The sequence below is a fragment of the Cyprinus carpio genome, chromosome A21, assembly GCF_018340385.1.
Source record: "Cyprinus carpio isolate SPL01 chromosome A21, ASM1834038v1, whole genome shotgun sequence".
NCBI classification, from domain to species: domain Eukaryota; kingdom Metazoa; phylum Chordata; class Actinopteri; order Cypriniformes; family Cyprinidae; genus Cyprinus; species Cyprinus carpio.
Genome location: NC_056592.1, coordinates 15,778,785 through 15,797,368, shown reverse-complemented (window position 1 = coordinate 15,797,368; position 18,584 = coordinate 15,778,785). Strand labels below are relative to the sequence as shown.

At 38.6% G+C, this 18,584-nt stretch overlaps 1 protein-coding gene across 1 annotated transcript in view; it reads left to right on the top strand.

The window, feature by feature from the left end:
• Positions 1-18,584, top strand: part of clk4b (CDC-like kinase 4b) — a 21,283-nt gene extending 2,699 nt beyond the window's left edge. The window contains exons 2-14 of the mRNA XM_042711497.1: positions 11,438-11,620; positions 13,179-13,398; positions 13,851-13,941; positions 14,239-14,305; positions 14,475-14,488; positions 16,261-16,363; positions 16,450-16,616; positions 16,720-16,814; positions 17,142-17,271; positions 17,366-17,448; positions 17,541-17,620; positions 17,752-17,842; positions 18,258-18,584. Coding sequence (XP_042567431.1) covers positions 11,438-11,620; positions 13,179-13,398; positions 13,851-13,941; positions 14,239-14,305; positions 14,475-14,488; positions 16,261-16,363; positions 16,450-16,616; positions 16,720-16,814; positions 17,142-17,271; positions 17,366-17,448; positions 17,541-17,620; positions 17,752-17,842; positions 18,258-18,404 — 1,471 coding nt within the window. The 3' untranslated portion in view covers positions 18,405-18,584. The remainder of the gene's footprint in view (positions 1-11,437; positions 11,621-13,178; positions 13,399-13,850; positions 13,942-14,238; positions 14,306-14,474; positions 14,489-16,260; positions 16,364-16,449; positions 16,617-16,719; positions 16,815-17,141; positions 17,272-17,365; positions 17,449-17,540; positions 17,621-17,751; positions 17,843-18,257) is intronic.

The window sequence follows — 18,584 nt, the reverse complement described above, 5'->3', positions numbered from 1 at the left end:
AAAGATATATTATATGGAAAAAAAAAAAAATAATAATAATAATAATATATACATACAGGTGCTGGTCGTATAATTAGAATATCATCAAAAAGTTGATTTATTTCACTAATTCCATTTAAAACGTGAAACTTGTATGTTATATTCATTCATTACACACAGACTGACATATTTCAAATGTTTATTTCTTTTAATTTTGATGATTATAACTGACAACTAAGGAAAATCCCAAATTCAGTATCTCAGAAAATTAGAATATTACTTAAGACCAATACAAAGAAAGGATTTTTAGAAATCTTGGCCAACTGAAAAGTATGAACATCAAAAGTATGAGCATGTACAGCACTCAATACTTAGTTGGGGCTCCTTTTGCCTGAATTACTGCAGCAATGTGGCGTGGCATGGAGTCGATCAGTCTGAGGCACTGCTCAGGTGTTATGAGAGTAGGGCTGCACGATTAATCGCACGCATTTGTCATGCGTGTCTCATCAGTAAAGCCGGTTCCGTGATTAGTGGTAAATGTCTGTCACCTGTTTTCAAACGGGAGCGGCAGTTAATACACAGAGCCGTAGTTCACTGACAAGCTACTCAATATTCTGTTCATAATTGAGATGAATCGCATTCGATTATGAACACGATATTGCGTAGCTTGTCAGTGAACTACGGCTCTGTGTATGAACTCCCGTTGCATTTGAAAACAGGTGACGGATATTTACCGATAATCACGGAACCAGCTTTACTGATGAGACACGCATGACAAATGCATGCGATTAATCGTGCAGCCCTATATGAGAGCCCAGGTTGCTCTGATAGTGGCCTTCAGCTCTTCTGCATTTTTGGGTCTGGCATATCGCATCTTCCTCTTCCCAATACCCCATAGATTTTCTATGGTCAGGCGAGTTTGCTGGCCAATTAAGAACAGGGATACCATGGTCCTCAAACCAGGTACTGGTAGCTTTGGCACTGTGTGCAGGTGCCAAGTCCTGTTGGAAAATGAAATCTGCATCTCCATAAAGTTGGTCAGCAGCAGGACGCATGAAGTGCTGTAAAACTTCCTGGTATACAGCTGCACTGACCTTGAACCTCAGAAAAAACAGTGGACCTACACCAGCATATGACATGGCACCCCAAACCATCACTGACTGTGGAAACTTTACAAGCAACGTGGATTGTGTGCCTCTCCTCTCTTCCTCCAGACTCTGGGACCCTGATTTCCAAACGAAATGCAAAATTTACTTTCATCAGAGAACATAATTTTGGACCACTCAGCAGCAGTCCAGTCCTTTTTGTCTTTAGCCCAGGCGAGACGCTTCAGATGCTGTCTATTGTTCAAGAGTGCCTTGACACAAGGAATGCGACAGCTGAAACCCATGTCTTGCATACGTCTGTGTGTAGTGGTTCTTGAAGCACTGACTCCAGCTGCAGTCCACTCTTTGTGAATCTCCCCCATATTTTTTAATGGGTTTTGTTTCACAATCCTCTCCAGGGTGCGGTTATCCCTATAGCTTGTACACTTTTTTTCTACCAAATCTTTTTCTTCCCTTCGCCTCTCTATTAATGTGCTTGGACACAGAGCTCTGTGAACAGCCAGCCTCTTTTGCAATGACCTTTTGTGTCTTGCCCTCGTTGTGCAAGGTGTCAATGGTCGTCTTTTGGACAACTGTCAAGTCAGCAGTGTTCCCCATGATTGTGTAGCCTACAGAACTAGACTGAGAGACCATTTAAAGGCCTTTGCAGGTGTTTTGAGTTAATTAACTGATTAGAGTGTGGCACCAGGTGTCTTCAATATTGAACCTTTTCATAATATTCTAATTTTCTGAGATACTGAATTTGGGATTTTCCTTAGTTGTCAGTTATAATCATCAAAAATTAAATAAATAAACATTTGAAATATATCAGTCTGTGTGTAATGAAAGAATGAAATATACAAGTTTCACTTTTTGAATTGAATTAGTGAAATAAATCAACTTTTTGATGATATTCTAATTATATGACCAGCACCTGTGTATATATATGATCTTATTCATGAAATTATTAAATAATAACCATATGAATTAATAGCAAGTATTAAATTAAATATATATTTATCTTTTTTTTTAATTATATATATATTAATTTTTTTTTTTTCTTAAATATTGAATTTTTATTTTGTTTTGTTTTCAATTATTTAATTAAAAACACAAAAAACTTTGATATTAAACTTAATACAATGTCACAGAACTATTTCCTAGTGACAAAATTGAACTGAATAAATCTTGCAAATGTTGATATTCAAATAAAATTTATTAAATTCATTAAATGTGTTGAAATTAGATTTTGTGCCATCTATGATTAAGAGATAAAAAAATAGCTTGCCTCATCTTAAAAGATGGTATACCCTACCATGCAATTATTACAGAGACAATCCGTCTGGAGCACCTTGGGGTTAAAAGTCAGGCGGCTGAGGTTAAAAACTGCATAATGCAGGGAAATACTGCAGTAAAATGTCAACTAAGATATTTGAGGAAGATAAATGTTTATGACTGTGGAAAGTATCCTTTTTATAGTTCTTTTTCATTGTTCAGTCAAGGTGAGTGTGAACAGGGAAGGTGAAAGTTAATGATTAAATTATTCCCTAAGGACATGACAAGGTGATGTCATCTAACAGTACAAAAGAGGGCCCTTTTACTGAAGGAAATGGATTTTAATTTTAGATGAGTCTTCATTAGTTTGTGTCCTAATGAAATGATCACTATGTTAAAACACTGACTTTTACATTATAGAGACTGTTGTTTGGTGCTTCTGGAGATTTTATTACCATCCCTTACAGATTTAGTATTCCATAGGGACTAATCAGAGAAAGAGTTGTTGTGACCAGTTGCTGGGTAATCGCTTAAGTTCATTAATCAAGCACACAGGAAGCGATCTATAGATGGTGACAAAGTAGAAAGACATGCTGCAAGTATTCTCAGCAGAATCAGTGACGAATCACTACAAAAAGTTTTTCAGAAAGATTTTTTCAGTAACACTTCATAATAACTTTGACTAAAAATATGTTCAATAGCATTATATATTGAAAACCTGATCATATAATTAACAAAATGCCATGACAATCTTTAAAGAAATTTCAATGTTTTATTCCTATTGGTCTACATCTTCTCATTTGACCCCCTGCAGTTTCTTCATGGACCCCTAGAGGTCTACAGACCCCGGTTTGAAAGCCCCAAGTTTAAGTTGCTCACTTCATGTCGTTCCAAACCTGTAAGACCCTTGTTCATCTTCGAAACACAAATTAAGATATTTTTGATTAAATCAGTGAGCTTTCTGATCCTGCATAGAAAGCCAAGAAAGGTAGTAAAGACTTTGTTTCAATAGTCCATGTGACATCAGTGGTTCAACCGTAATGTTATAAGCTACAAGAATACTTTCTGAAAACAAAATGACGACTTTAATCAAAAATTTTTCTCTTCCATTTCTTCTCTTTTATTTACTTATGGTTGAACCACTGATTTTAATGATGTCCTTACTACTTTTGTGGAATGTGGTAGTTGCGTTGCTGTCTATGGTCAGAAATCTCTCGGATTTCATCAAAAATACCTTAATTTGTGTTCCGAAGATGAACAAAGGTCTTACAGGTTTGGAACGACATGAGGTTGAGTAATTATGACAAATTTTATTTTTTGGGTGAACTATCCCTTGAGTCATAAGATGTATTTTACAATATTGTATTCATTAGTGTTTTTTTTTTAACTGTCAAGTGAAGAATAACAATATAATTGTAAAAACAACTGATTTTGATTGTGCCCTTATGTTGGTGAATATAGAATAATTATTAAGATGTAGTATATCATAACTATATCATAACGTTCTTAGAATTAAAAAGTTGAATTTGCATTTAACGTTAGGTGGATGTGTCTGCTGCGCACTGCCGAAACGGGTAACTGATCCAACACAAATATAGTCTATTTCTTTATGTACGTAATTATTCAGGAATTATTAAATATGAACATATTAGTATCAGAAATTGATTTGAATATACAATGAATAATATAGCCTCTGTTACTATATTGCTCTATACTGAAATGAAAAGCTTAACTTACCATCTTGAAATAAAGCTTCATGTCCGTACTGTATGTAGTCAGTTATTTCTCTGAAAAAAATTATGATGTGTATATTTTTACTGTCCTGATTGAGCAACATCTACTAGGAATTACCAATATGGTGGCACGGGGGCTTCACTTTCATGACATCATGAGCAATCCAGGGCTGCATTCAGCCCCGACAAAATGGTGCAAAACGTTTTTTAAATGGAAACGGTGGTACATTGAAGACCCTGTTCTGATGATGCAGGAGTTGCAATTATGGCAGCTCAGAAAGCCATTCTTTGTGTTCTTTCGAAGAATTTTCAGAGCCTGATGAAATAGGTATAAATATTTGTTAAATACTGCAAAATACACTCGATGTTACAGTCATTGCCCTTGCAGTCCAGAATAAAAGACAACATACCAATCAAGTAAACGGATTTGTGGAAACTGTGGTTCCTAATTATTGTGAACCAACATTTGCCTCACATTTCAGGATGAAAAGACAAACATTTCAGGAGAAAGATAATCCATTTCGTTCCTCCGAGACTGTGTTATAATCTATATGACCTTATTATTTTTATTGTGAGTATTCGGCTTACTGTATCATTATTGCTGATCACTGTTGTTGTGCTGTGATATTGTAATATTTACCATTATATAATGAGAGGGGTATAGAAAAGTTTATGAAAGTGTCACTCCAGGGCCGTGCACGGGGGTTGGCCCGGTGGCTAGAGCCACTGCCCCTTTGCCCTCGTCGACTGAGGTGCCCCTCTCACCAATCCCCTCAGAAGCGGACAGTAGTGAAAATTTTTACTCTGCTGTGAAAAAAATAAAAAATAAATCCTTCACAAAAAAGACAGAGAGAGAAAGAGCGAAGGGAGGCTGCTAAAGGGATTTCAACATTGCAAACATACAAAGCTCCAGCAAGCCAGCAGATAAATATCAAATATTTAGCAGTTTGTCACACTTTAATTCTTGTAATGAAGTAAATTTCCCATTTTATTAAAACCATATTAATATTAGAGCTATAAATAGTTTAAAAAAATGTTTAATAGTTATAAATGTTTTGTTTATTAGTATATATTGTATATTTGTTCTGTATGATTTTTTATTAAATGTATGATATATATAGGGGAGAGTGGGGTAAGATTAGCCATTTTTTACTATTGTGGTCCTCAAGATAAGGGAAAATTATGCAGAAGAACAATGAAAGTACGTATCATGTCCTATCCAATCCAAATGAAAGTATTCCTATCATTTTTAACGATCAGAATGTATTTATGACAAAATGTTCTAAAAATTATGGCTTCTTATAAAAAAGTGTTCCTATGGCTTAGTTTGCCCCGGGTTTGGGGTAAGCTGACCCGAGCTGAGTCAGTGGGTAAGATGCACCATCTGGGTGTAAAATGACCAGCTGACTGAATCTGATTCAAACTCATGTGAAATAAATAATAATTGAAAAACTAATTTAATAATTTCCTTTTACAGACAGTCATAATTGTTTTCTTAAAGGTTACTTTAACAACATAAAACCAACCAAATGAAGTTTCAATTTCAATTTTTAATTGTTTCTGAAACAATATGTTAAACACCAAAGTTGTAGCCTTCCTAAAAACAGACTAAACAGAGAGTTTGTTGGCCATTAGTGACTACATGTGGAAAGATATCTTTATTTATTTATTTTTTATTTGTTTTCATAGCAATATCTGGTAACACTGCCAGAACTTAAACTGATAGTAATCAAAAGAGCCCACAGACATGTTATTGCTGACAGGATACCACATATGGTAAGGCAAATGCAAAAAAACAAAACAAAAAAAAACAAAACATGATATTATCTGTCAGAAATGTTATCAACATAATCAAAACAGTAGTGCAGAGATCTGTAGAACAAGTATGTTACGTCTATGTTATGTCATATTGTAGTTAAATTATGTAAGTCGTTATAAGTCGTGCCAACAACATTCATAAAGGCACTAGACAAAGTTATCCTCTATATAGCAATGGTTATTAATGAAAACTATAACAGTAATAGGGCCATGTATTGCTGAATGAATAATAAACAACTGATAAAATTATTTACCGCTAATGTAAAGTATTGATGCAATGTGATATAATTTAACAATGCTCATTCCTCCAAAACAGATAAAACATCTTTCACAAACATCTACATATCTGTCTCTTTTAAAATGTTTAGTGTATGTAATGAGTTGGGTTATTATAGCATAATTTCCACCCAGACCACACTAATTTTCAAACCCTGGCTATGGCCATGGTGCCTTCCTTTCCCCCAATATGTTTCTCCTTTTTTACAGTCTGGCAGAAATGATGGATGGTTTCAAAATACTGTACATGGTCACATGACAGTTAAAGTTTACAGTTGCCAAGGGGGGTGGGTCAACTTACCCATCGGCTCAACTTACCCCACTCTCCCCTACTTCCATTGAAAATGAGGCAGAAGCAGGCTCCGATAGTGAGGGAGAGCCCACTCTTATCAAAACATCTAATAAAGTCGATTATTACAGTGTGTGCTGTCTTCTCTTGTAACAACTGGATAATTTGTATTAACAAGCACCCACCCTCCGTGGGCTACTGCCCCTCAAAATTTCTGTGCACAGCCCTGTGTCACTCCATAATACAATAGCAAAATATATAAATATGTATAGTATTTTTATGTTACATTAATCAGTATTTAGCACACCTTCCTAAGGAAAGGATATGGACCAGAAGACATTGCAATTACCAAATGATATTTAGACAGACTTAAAGAAGTTCCAGATCCATACTTGTGCTCTTATTATTGTTTTAGTTATTTTTCCTTTAACGTAATGTAACATGTGCAAACAATATACTTGCTCTTGTGAATTTATTTAGATGTTAATTACATTGTGCAAGCTGTCTCTTTAATACCACATGGTTTATATACATGTTGCTGCTGCTTGGGCTGACATGTTTGACACACTCACCAAACAAGAGAAAACGCATCTCAAACCCCATTACACACCATTTGCAGGAAACTCGTCGTTCAAACCAGAAACCGTAGCAAAACAGTGCACACTGGTTTGCGCTTGAACTTGGCTAACCCACACAAGCCATCTATCCCCACCATCGTACTGGCTAACGCTCATTGGACAATAAACTGTACTACATCTGATTACTACTCACCTCAGAGGACTGTAAGAGACTGTTGTGTTTTTGTGTTCACGGAAACATGGCTTAGCAACAGCGTTCCAGATGGCGCTATTCAGCTTGACCAGCTGACGTGCTATCGAGCGGACAGAGCTATCGAGCGGGCGGTAAAACCCGCAGCGGTGGGCTTTGTGTTTACATCAATGACGTGTGGTGCCACGATGCTGTTGTGGTCTGCGAACACTGCTCACCCCTGGTGGAGTTTATGATTATTAAGTGACAGCCGTTCTACCTACCGAGGGAATATACAGCCATACTGCTTGTTGCTGTATACATTCCTCCGAACAACAACAGCAACAGGAACGATGCACTAAATGAACTGTACATCAGTGAGCAGCAGACAGCCCACCCTGATGCTTTTCTCATTATAGCTGGGGATTTCAACCATGCAAACTTAAGTGTGTTTCCAAAAATACACCAACACATTAACTTTCCAACAAGAGGTAAAAGCATTTTAGACTTTGTTTATACACCACAGAGAGGAGCTTACAAAGCCCTCCCCCTCCCCCACCTCTGTGCCTCAGACCACATCACTGTCATGCTAATGCCTGCATACAGAACGCTCGTAAAAAGTTGCCAAACCAGTTCACAAACAAATTCAAGTGTGGCCGGAAGGGTTGTCAGACGCTCTTCAAGACTGTTTCGACACAACTGACTGGAATATGTATAAGCAGGCTGCCACATACAATAACACCACTGACCTCCAAGAGTACTCAGAGACTGTCACTGCCTACATCACCAAGTGTACTGATGATGTAACAGTCACAAAGACCATCACTGTCCGGGTCAACCAGAAGCTGTGGATGACAGGGGAGGTCTACAGACTCCTGAAGACGCAGAACGTTGCCTTCAGAGCTGGAGATGAGGTGGGCCTGAGGACAGTTAGGGCCAACCTGTCCCGTGGCATCAGACAGGCTAAGAGACAGTACTCCAGGACGATAGCCCATCGATTCAGCGACAGTAGAGACACTCGGAGCCTGTGGCAGGGGATACAGACCATTACAGACTACAAGTCCCCACCACGGACCTGTGACAGCACCATCTCCCTGCTGAATGAGCTGAATGCCTTCTTCGCCCACTTTGAGGAACAAAACAGAACCACTGCACAGAAGACTCCTCCTCCTCCCGGTGACCAGGTGATGATGCTGACCCCAGACAGTGTGAGGAGATCCTTCAGCAGGATCAATGCATGCAAAGCTCCAGGTCCTGACAACATCCCTGGGTGTGTACTGAGAGACTGTGCAGTGGAACTCACTGATGTCTTCACAGACATTTTCAACATCTCACTTACTCAGGCTGTTGTTCCCACATACTTCAAAACTACCCCCATCATTCCAGTCCCGAAGAAGCCGTCTCCATCCTGCTTCACTGACTACCATCCTGTTGCACTTACTCCCATCCTCATGAAGTACTTTGAACAGCTAGTCATGCACCATATCAAGTCTGACCACCCCCCCCCCCCCACTCCCTGGACCCATTCCAGTTTGCATATCGGTCCAACCGCTCGACCGATGATGCCATCGCAACTGCCCTCCACTCAGCACTCACACATACAGACAAAAAGGACTCATATGTCAGAATGCTATTCATAGACTTAATTTCAGCATTCAACACAATCATACCTCAACAGCTCATTTACAAGCTGGGACTCAACACTTCGCTGTGCAACTGGCTGTTGGACTTTCTGACTGGAAGACCTCAGGCAGTACGGGTCAGCAGCAACACATCCAGCACCATCACACTGAACACTGGGGCCCCCCAAGGAGCTGAGCCCCCTCCTCTTCACTCTACTGACCTACGACTGCACACCGTCACACAACTCCAACCTCTTTATTAAGTTTGCGGATGACACGACTGTGGTGGTCTCATTAGCAACAGAGACAAACTACAGGAGTGAGGTGAGCCGCCTGTCTGGGTGGTGCAGTGACAACAATCTCTCTCTGAACATGGAGAAGACAAAGGAGATTGTTGTTGACTTCAGGAGAGTGCACACTCAGCATGCTCCTCTGACCATCAACGGTGCGACTGTGGAGAGAGTGAGCAGCACCAAGTACCTGGGTGTGCACATCACAGAGGACCTCTCCTGGAACAGCAGCGTCTCTACTTCCTCCGCAAACTGAGAAGAGCTAGAGCCCGGCCCCCATCATGTGCACCTTCTACAGAGGCACCATCAAGAGTATACTGACTAGCTGCATCACTGTGTGGTATGGCGCCTGCAACACGTCCTACCGGAAGACTCTTCAACGCATAGTGAGAGCAGCTGAGAAGATCATTGGTGTCTCTCTCCCCTCCCTCCAGGACATTTACGGAACCTGTCTCACTCGCAAAGCCCTCTGCATCGCAGGTGATCCCACACACCCGTCACACAGCTTCTTCAGTCTGCTGCCATCAGGGAGGAGACTGCGGAGTCTCCAGGCCAGGACCAACAGACTGAAGGACAGCTTCATTCATCAGACTGTCAGGAAGCTGAACTCGCTCTATGAGACTGAGGAGTCTCCAGGCCAGGACCAACAGACTGAAGGACAGCTTCATTCATCAGACAACTAATAACCCCTCCACCCCAGGTCCACATCCCCAGTCCTTCCACTCCCCCCCTCCCACTAACATACGATAACGTGCACCAGTCACTTTGTGCAGCACTGGTCTGCTCACTACCTCATTCAGCATTGAACTGACGTCATTCTACTACCTCTTCAGTCAGTTAAATAAAAGAACTGCTGAATAAGCCTTTTTATCTTTTGCACTACAATCTTTTTATCTGGACTGTTTGTTCACCTCTCTGGTTTGCACTCTATCTGCCATGTGCCTTGCACTGCTTAATTTGACTTTATTTTTATTATTTTTTTTAACATGCCCTTATTTGTATAGTGTATTTTATATTTTATCTGTATCTATCTGTATTTTTAGGCTCTACTGTTAGTGTTATCTGTATGCACCATGGGTCTGAGAGTAACGCAATTTCAATTCTCTGTATGTATGTACTGTACATGTGGAAAAATTGACAATAAAGCAGACTAGACTTGACTTGACAAAAGCTTTTTTTTTTTCTTTTTTTTTCGCAAAATTGCATATTCAAGTTCTCATGCAAAAAGCAAAAAAACAAAACAACTATGTATATATATATATATATATATATATATATATATATATATATATATATATATATATATATATATATATATATTAGGAAGGAAATGGAGCATTATATTGATACTATACGATTTTCTATGAAACAAAAAGCAATTAAAACGGTGAAAGTTTGTAAACGCTTTAATATTTTTATATAAATTTTTATTTGTATACAGCCCCTCTAGTGTAAAATTGTTTATTTAATGTATAATGTTTATTGTTTATATCATGTATAGTGTTTGTCATTTACATGTAAATTGAAAAAAAAAAAAAAGAAGAAGAAAGAAATCCTTCCACCGGAAACGTGTGTAAAGCGGAAGTCATAAAGGGTGGTTGAGCTCCGTCTCGAAAGCACAGTGTCTTGTTTTACGACGAGTGAGTGAAAGGTGAGTGTATTTTAAGTTTAAACATGTAACATAAAACGTTCTTTTACAAGTTTATTAATTACATCGAGGCTGCGGGGGCTGTCATAAAGCCTAAGAGCTTTGCGTTCGCTTGTAAGCTAACCGGCTAGCCGCCCTGGAAAAACATTCACGGATAGAGCGAATGTTTAAAGCGGTGATTTTGATAAATAATCAAAATTTTAAGTATTTTGACCACTAAGTACACAATCGTCTGGCATCGTAACTTGATTGTGTTTGTTTATATTTATGTTTTGAAGTTTAGAAGTATTCGAAAAATGTATCTATAAACAAACAACTGTTGTGATGTCACTAATAGAGTTTGATTTTATAGATGTCACGTATTTCTGAATTACATCACCTGCATTTAATGAGGGACATTGCGTTCAATACGCTGGGATAAATGTTAAATTAGAGTAACCAAACTTAATTAGCGATTTTTAATTCCTTGTAAATAAGTTAACGTTATGTGATATTAGTTAACGCGAATTAGCTGCATGGTAAAATGTTCAGCTGAACATTTAACAAGTCAAAACAACTGCAACCAACTCGGCGATATGAAATTCAATAACTAGATCAGTTAGGGCTGGCATCACAGCGGGGTGCAGGGAATGTCCTGAGATACTGTTTCCCTGTCGTCGTTTTTATGTGTTGTAGTTTTTTTGTATTGTGGTGTTTTCTGTTGTGGTGTTGTAAGCGGATGCGGTCGCCAGGTGGCTGGATCGCGGAGTATAGCTGGGAGGAGAGAGTGGAGGTGCACAAGAGACCGAAGCGCAGCTCGCGCAGCGGGGAAAGAGAACGGCAGCCCGGGCGAACTCATCACTATAAGACATACGAGCGGTAAGTAAGGCTTATTCAGTTGTGAAAATATCATTATTGTTGTTGTTGTTGTTGTTGTTATTATTATTATTATTTTCACTTTGAATGGTCTTGGATTGTTAGATTTGTTGTTGGCATTGAGCCCTGTCAGCTTGTACTGCCTGTTTGCAGTGCCTTGAAATGATATATTGTAGCATGTTCTTGGATTTAAAAAAACAAACTGTCAGGGTGACAAGTTCTGTAATCGGGCCTGTCAGAGGGTCCTGACTGGTGCTTGCATTCAGAGAATTCCATCGATGTTAAATCCTTCTGACATTAGATTGCACATTGGAATTTGCTCCAAAATTTATGTAGTGAGATTAAATTTTCAATGTCTGTCCACAGTTGTTTTTGTATAGTATAAAATGTTAACAGCCATTTTCATTAGTTTTCATTTTACCCTCCCATGCATTCTGAAATGCAAACTGAGAGCTTGTAAATTCCTGTTCACTCCAAGAATGTTTTATTAGTGTTCACACCAACAAAAGGTAACTTTAAAAAAAAAAAAAATTTAATGAGCGTGTTTTGCAGTTATGTCGCCTTTTAAAGTTGCTGTGAAATGAAATTCTGTTTTCCAAACCATGTTTTATTTTATTGTGATGAATCATTCAACCATGCATTCTTTTTATTTTTATAATTAATTTATCTCATTATTTTAAATCAATGTCATCACTGAATCTTCAAGTGAAAATGACAAACCCGCTTTTGCAAGCTCTCGTTCATCTATATCCATTTTTGAGTGCAACATCTTAAGATCCAATCAACAACTGATAAGTTTAATAAAAATTTTCTTTCATAAGCTGTTACTCTTGGATGTACATCAAAACATGGGAAAAAAGTATGTTGCTACTTCCCTATCATCACGACTTTAAAAGCTCAAGCTCTTTAAAGTCGGGTGGATTCTAATTGGTGATCATTGTTCATCAGGTGGGAAAAATGACGGAGCAGGCACAAAACAACCTTAAATAAGTCTTCCGTATAAAGATGCCTAATGTTAACATTATAGGCATCGTCTTTATGAATTGGCCTTAAATCTGGATTTGTTTTTCTAAAGTAAAAACTATGCAGAGCGCATCTGATATTCTTTAAAGAAATTATTAAGGACTGTTTAAATTTGATTTTCGTAATATGAATCAGGATGGCTTCCAGTTGGCGGAATACAGAATGTTCTGCTTCTGTACTATAGGCTGACAGCTGTGATTTGGATCGCAAGTTGTTGAAATCAAACACAACACTCAGGCATCTTCCTAACAGATTTACTGCTGCAACTTTGACAGGTTAAAGCATCGCTTTCACTCATAACCGCTTGTTTGTGTGGCTCTTTCTAAGTATAGCTTGCTCGTGGACACGTCCCTTTCGAGAAGACACTTGATGCTTTCAGCACCCAGCAGATCACGATTCAACATTCCGTATCCCCTGCTGAAAGGGTCGATAAATTGCAGCAAAGTGAATGCCTATAAAATTATCGGTCAAAGATCTCATTGTCGTCATATGCACAATGGTCTCTTTTTCCTCAGTGTCTGATGTGTGTTATTGACAGGTGTCACATTAGCTTAAAGAGGCTGGAGTGCCGAGAGCGCAGGGCCAGAGAGGCCAGTCTGGAGCATGGCGGATATAAGGGTCGGGTGGACCCGGTCCGGGCGACTGAGAGGGAGAAAGGCGGGAACCATTGCAGCCAGTCGTCTGCACATAGAGGACGTAGTCAATGCAGCAGCAGAGAGCGCCAACAATCACGCCACCGCAGTCATTGCTCAGACTCGGTAAACGATTTTCAATATGATTATCTTTACTTGAACTGATGTATTTAATGTTTTTAAATCTGAAGTCCAGATTTACCATAGAAACAATCTGCTGTAAACTTAGTAAGGTGGTCTGCAGTAAGGTGGTCAAGGAATCAGTTGGTTACTGATTTTGTTGTTTTTTGGTTGATGGTGTTGTGGATATTTGTTTGTTGTTTGGTGGTTTTGAACAGAATTAGCTGTTCTTAAGTGCATGTGTTGCCATGTCTTTCTTCTGTAACACACACTATGGTGGCCCTGTGCCGTTGTTGGCGATGAATTTGAATTTGCTGCTGCTGTCGTGGCCTGGCGCGGGGGTCCGAATCACTCCCTCCCTTTCATCAACCCCCCTTGCCTAGTTGATTGTGTGTATGATGCGTGATTGTGTGTTTTTTTTTGTTGTGTTGTTGTTGTTGTTGTTGATTCTACTACTGAGGAGTAATCGCAGGAAAAGAACCAAGAGTATTGAGGATGATGAGGAGGGTCACCTGGTCTATCACAATGGAGACATGCTAAGAGCAAGATGTATAGAACACAAACCTTTCTCTATATAACTGTCTGTTCTGTGTCTATTAGTGGGACAATTCAGCCTACACTTGGGGGTTATAAGGGGACCTTTGAAGACTTCTAATATTAACCACTTTGAATTTAACTATCATGTGTGAAACTTTAAATTGGCACAGAAATTTATATTCAATAAATATGATTTAAGTGGAATTAACTTGTCAAGTCCCTGTTAGTACAATAAAATTTGTGCTTTTGTATGTTGTATCCTCCTGTCCCAAAGCTTTACTTATGACTGCCTCTTTATCCTGTTTATAGATGAGATTGTAGGGACTCTGGGCGAAGGAGCCTTTGGAAAAGTGGTGGAGTGCCTCGACCATTCAAAGTAAGCCTGACTTTTGTGGGGTTTTTTTACTTCTTTTTAACAGTAACTTCATTTTAAATGCACCCAAATAATCCGTTAGTAATCAGATCGATGGCTCAATCGGATTGAAAAGGCTTCATGTATATAATTCTGTTTTACCCAACTGAGCTCAATCGGAATATAATTCTAGTCAAATTGAAAGGAGTGTTAAGCCCCTTTCACACTGCATGTTGGACCTGGAAAATTGCCGGAACATTGCCGGGTCGCCCTCTGTGTGAACGCAAACACGTCCCGGGATAGATTCCCGCAAACTGTAACGAAGCAGAGATCAGTTAGCTCCTCACTTTCCGCGCTGAAGCTGAGATCGTTCACCAGCTTAAAGGGTTAGTTCAGCCAAAAATTAAAATTATGTCATTAATGACTCACCCTCATGTCGTTCCAAACCCGTAAGACCTCCGTTCATCTTCGGAACACAGTTTAAGATATTTTAGATTTAGTCCGAGAGCTTTCTGTCCCTCCATTGAGAATGTATGTACGGTATACTGTCCACGTCCAGAAAGGTAATAAAAACATCATCAAAGTAGTCAATTTGACATCAGAGGCTCTGTTAGAATTTATTGAAGCATCGAAAATACATTTTGTTCCAAAAATAACAAAAATGACGACTTTATTCCGCTTTTTCTTCTCTTCCGGGTTTGTTGTGAGACTTTGTGACTGTTGACGTACGACGCTGCTGACGTGTTCTCTGGTGCGCCCAATAACAAAGAAAACACGTCAGCAGCGTCGTATGTCACTACAGTGTTGTGAACGCGCTCACAATAGACCCGGAAGACAAGACAAAGCGGAATAAAGTCGTAATTTTCGTTATTTTTGGACCAAAATGTATTTTTGATGCTTCTATAAATTCCAACGGACCCTCTGATGTCACATGGACTACTTTGATGATGTTTTTATTACCTTTCTGGATGTGGACAGTATACCGTACATACATTCTCAATGGAGGAAAGCTCTCGGACTAAATCTAAAATATCTTATACTGTGTTCCGAAGATGAACGGAGGTCTTACGGGTTTGGAACGACATGAGGGTGAGTCATTAATGACATAATTTTAATTTTTGGCTGAACTAACCCTTTAAGTAAAGGTTAACGTGCCTAGCGTTTTCGACTCGTACATTACACATCACACCCTGATATCACGTGTCTTCACGGGACCTTTACGGGTTGTGTGTGAACGCACGCACATATTCCGGGTAATCACTGGCAGTGTGAAAGGGGCAAAATCTAGTGACCCGGGAACAATTGCCAGGACACATTACCCATGTATTTTCCGGAATCGCTGTGTGAAAGGGGCTTAATAGACCTGAAATAATCTGATTAATAAATTTATACTTGTAATGTTTAAATACGAATGTCTTTTCAAGTGTATTAAAAAATAACTTGCACATATGTGCAGTTCCTTGTTGCCTATGAGCCCTTTTATAATAAGATCTCTTTTCCCGGGCGCTGCAGCATAAATGGCTGCCCACTGCTCTGGGTGTATGTTCACTGCTGTGTGTGTGCACTTTGGATGGGTTAAATGCAGAGCACGAATTCTGAGTATGGGTCACCATACTTGGCTTTATGTCACTTTCACTTTTTACATATGTTTTACTTCTTATGAACTTGCATATTTTTATTTAAATCTTACAAACAGGCCAGTGGAATAGACTGTATATTGATGAAATATTTGCTAAAAAAGCTCTTCTGTCAGTTCAGTTTTCCCTTTACGTATGTCATCAAGCCTTTGTTCATACGGTAAAGTTTTGTTGAAATACATAACTGTAAACGAAAATGTGAATCAGACATGCAAAATTTATGGTTTATAAAAAAAAAACATTCAGAATCTGAAACTCGATTGTATTCATTCGAATTGATGAAAATTAATGCATGCAAACTTTTTTTTTTTTTTTTTTTTTTTTGGTTTTGTGATTCTGGAGTTGGTTTGTATTTATTCGAAATTATTGAGATATGTCGTGAGGCAGCCATGTCAGAAGTTGACGTGCTTGAGCGGATAAACTCGCTTGATGAAGAAAAGAGATTGTGAGTGTTTGAGTGTGTTCCAGTGTAGAAATACTAATAGACATTAAGGTTTTTGGCCAAAATAACTTACCTTTACTTCTTTGCAGTGCTTGTGTCCGGATGCTGGACTGGTTCGATCACCATGGCCACATCTGTATAGTGTTTGAGCTGCTGGGACTGAGCACATATGACTTCCTGAAGGAGAATGGATTCATGCCCTTCTCGCTGAACCAGATCAGATGCATGGCAGACCAGATATTTAGAGCTGTGCACTGTGAGTATAAATGTATAATATTTTTTCTAAACCGCATCAATTCTACAAATCACTGTTAATACGTCATTTCTAAATATATATAAATCACTTTTTTTGCCATCAGTTCTGCATCTAAATAAGTTGACGCACACTGACCTTAAGCCTGAAAACATTCTGTTTGTGGACTCAAACTACAACATTAAATACAACTCCAAGATGGTAAGAGCATAATGAAATGTCATAAACTATAGTTTAAAAGTTTGGGGGCCAGTAAGATTTTCTTTCTATTTGAAGGAAATTAATACTTTAAGCAAGGACACTTTAAATTGGTCAAAAGACATTTATATCTTACAGAATATTTATATTTCAAATAAATGCTGTTCTTTTGAACAACTTATTCATTCTTATTCAAGGAATCCTAAAACAATGTATTATGATGTCAACAGAAATATCAAAAAGCATTTGAACAGTAGTACGTCTATAAGAAAACAAGTGTTGGTTTATAGTGAGGAGAGGATGGTAACAGCAATGGTCAATATATTACAGAAGCGAGATGAGAAGACCTTGAAGAGGTTGGATGTGAAAGTTGTGGACTTTGGCAATGCTACCTATGACCACGAGCATCACACGTCTTTGGTGTCAACCCGCCACTACAGAGCTCCAGAAGTTATATTAGGTGAACTGTTTGCACTATTATTTATGATGTTGCTTAATTCACTAAAATGTGGTCATGATTTTGAACATTGCAAAATGTGGATCTCTGCTGGCAGAACTAGGCTGGAACCAGGCATGTGACGTGTGGAGTTTGGGCTGTATCCTGATTGAGTTCTATCTGGGATTAACGTTATTTCAGGTGCAAAGTCATGTACAGGCTTTATTATTCTACTGAATGCCTTGTGGCTTCATTTTAAATGCAAAATACTTAAAAAACTCCCTCTTTTTTAGACTCACGACAGTAAGGAGCATCTGGCAATGATGGAGAGGGTTCTAGGCCCCATACCTGCACACCTACTCCAGAAAACCAGGTGAAGTATCATAACTTGAGACTAGGAGTTTGTGTCACTTGCTTGTAAATAAAAGTATCTCACATGATCAAAGAAATTAGATGGTTTTTGGATTTTTCATGGTCTGATGTATGACTGTGCTTCGTTGTCAGGAAACGGCGTTATGTGCATCATGACAAATTGGACTGGGATGAGCACAGCTCAGCAGGGAGATACGTGAGGAAACACTGTAAACCTCTAAAGGTAAAGATCATGATATATTGACTATTAAACATTGAACTGCTTATTCCCAAATCTTTATTACATTATGCTGCTAATACTGTCTCTATAAAAAAGTTTTATTCATGTAAACCAGTTTATAATGATAGCTATTGCCTCAGAGTTGTATTAATCACTATAAAATGTTAAAGGTTTTAGAATGAAAGCACAATGTTTTTTTGTTTTTTTTTGTCTGAAATGATGGTTGTTTTCTGGTGATAAATTCCAGTGGTCTTTAATTTTTCCTCCAGTTACTGTTCTGTATGTTTAATACTTAAATTAAAAGTCTTGTGGACTACTAATTTTGGAGATGTACTGATGGTGGTGTGTTAATGAGACATATTTCTGTTTTGGTAGCCTTGATGAAAATAATATAGTTGAATCTTTGCTCCTTACTCAGCAATACATGTCCTCTAAAACCCCGGAGCACGAGCTGCTTTTTGACCTGCTACAGAAGATGATGGAGTATGATTCATCGAAACGAATCACACTGGAGCAGGCCATTGGACATCCCTTTTTCAACCTGTTAAGAAAAGAAAGAAAGTGACTTGGAGGCGACACAAAATGAACATTACTGCTCCCAGGGAGACTGCTGCTGACTGTATCAGTCTGCTTTAAGACTGCCTGCTTCATTACCTCTGTTCGTATTTATTGTCAATTTGATTATATGAGCCAAATGTATATCTGTACTTTTGGCAAATTAAACTTGAATGCTTTGAATGCACAA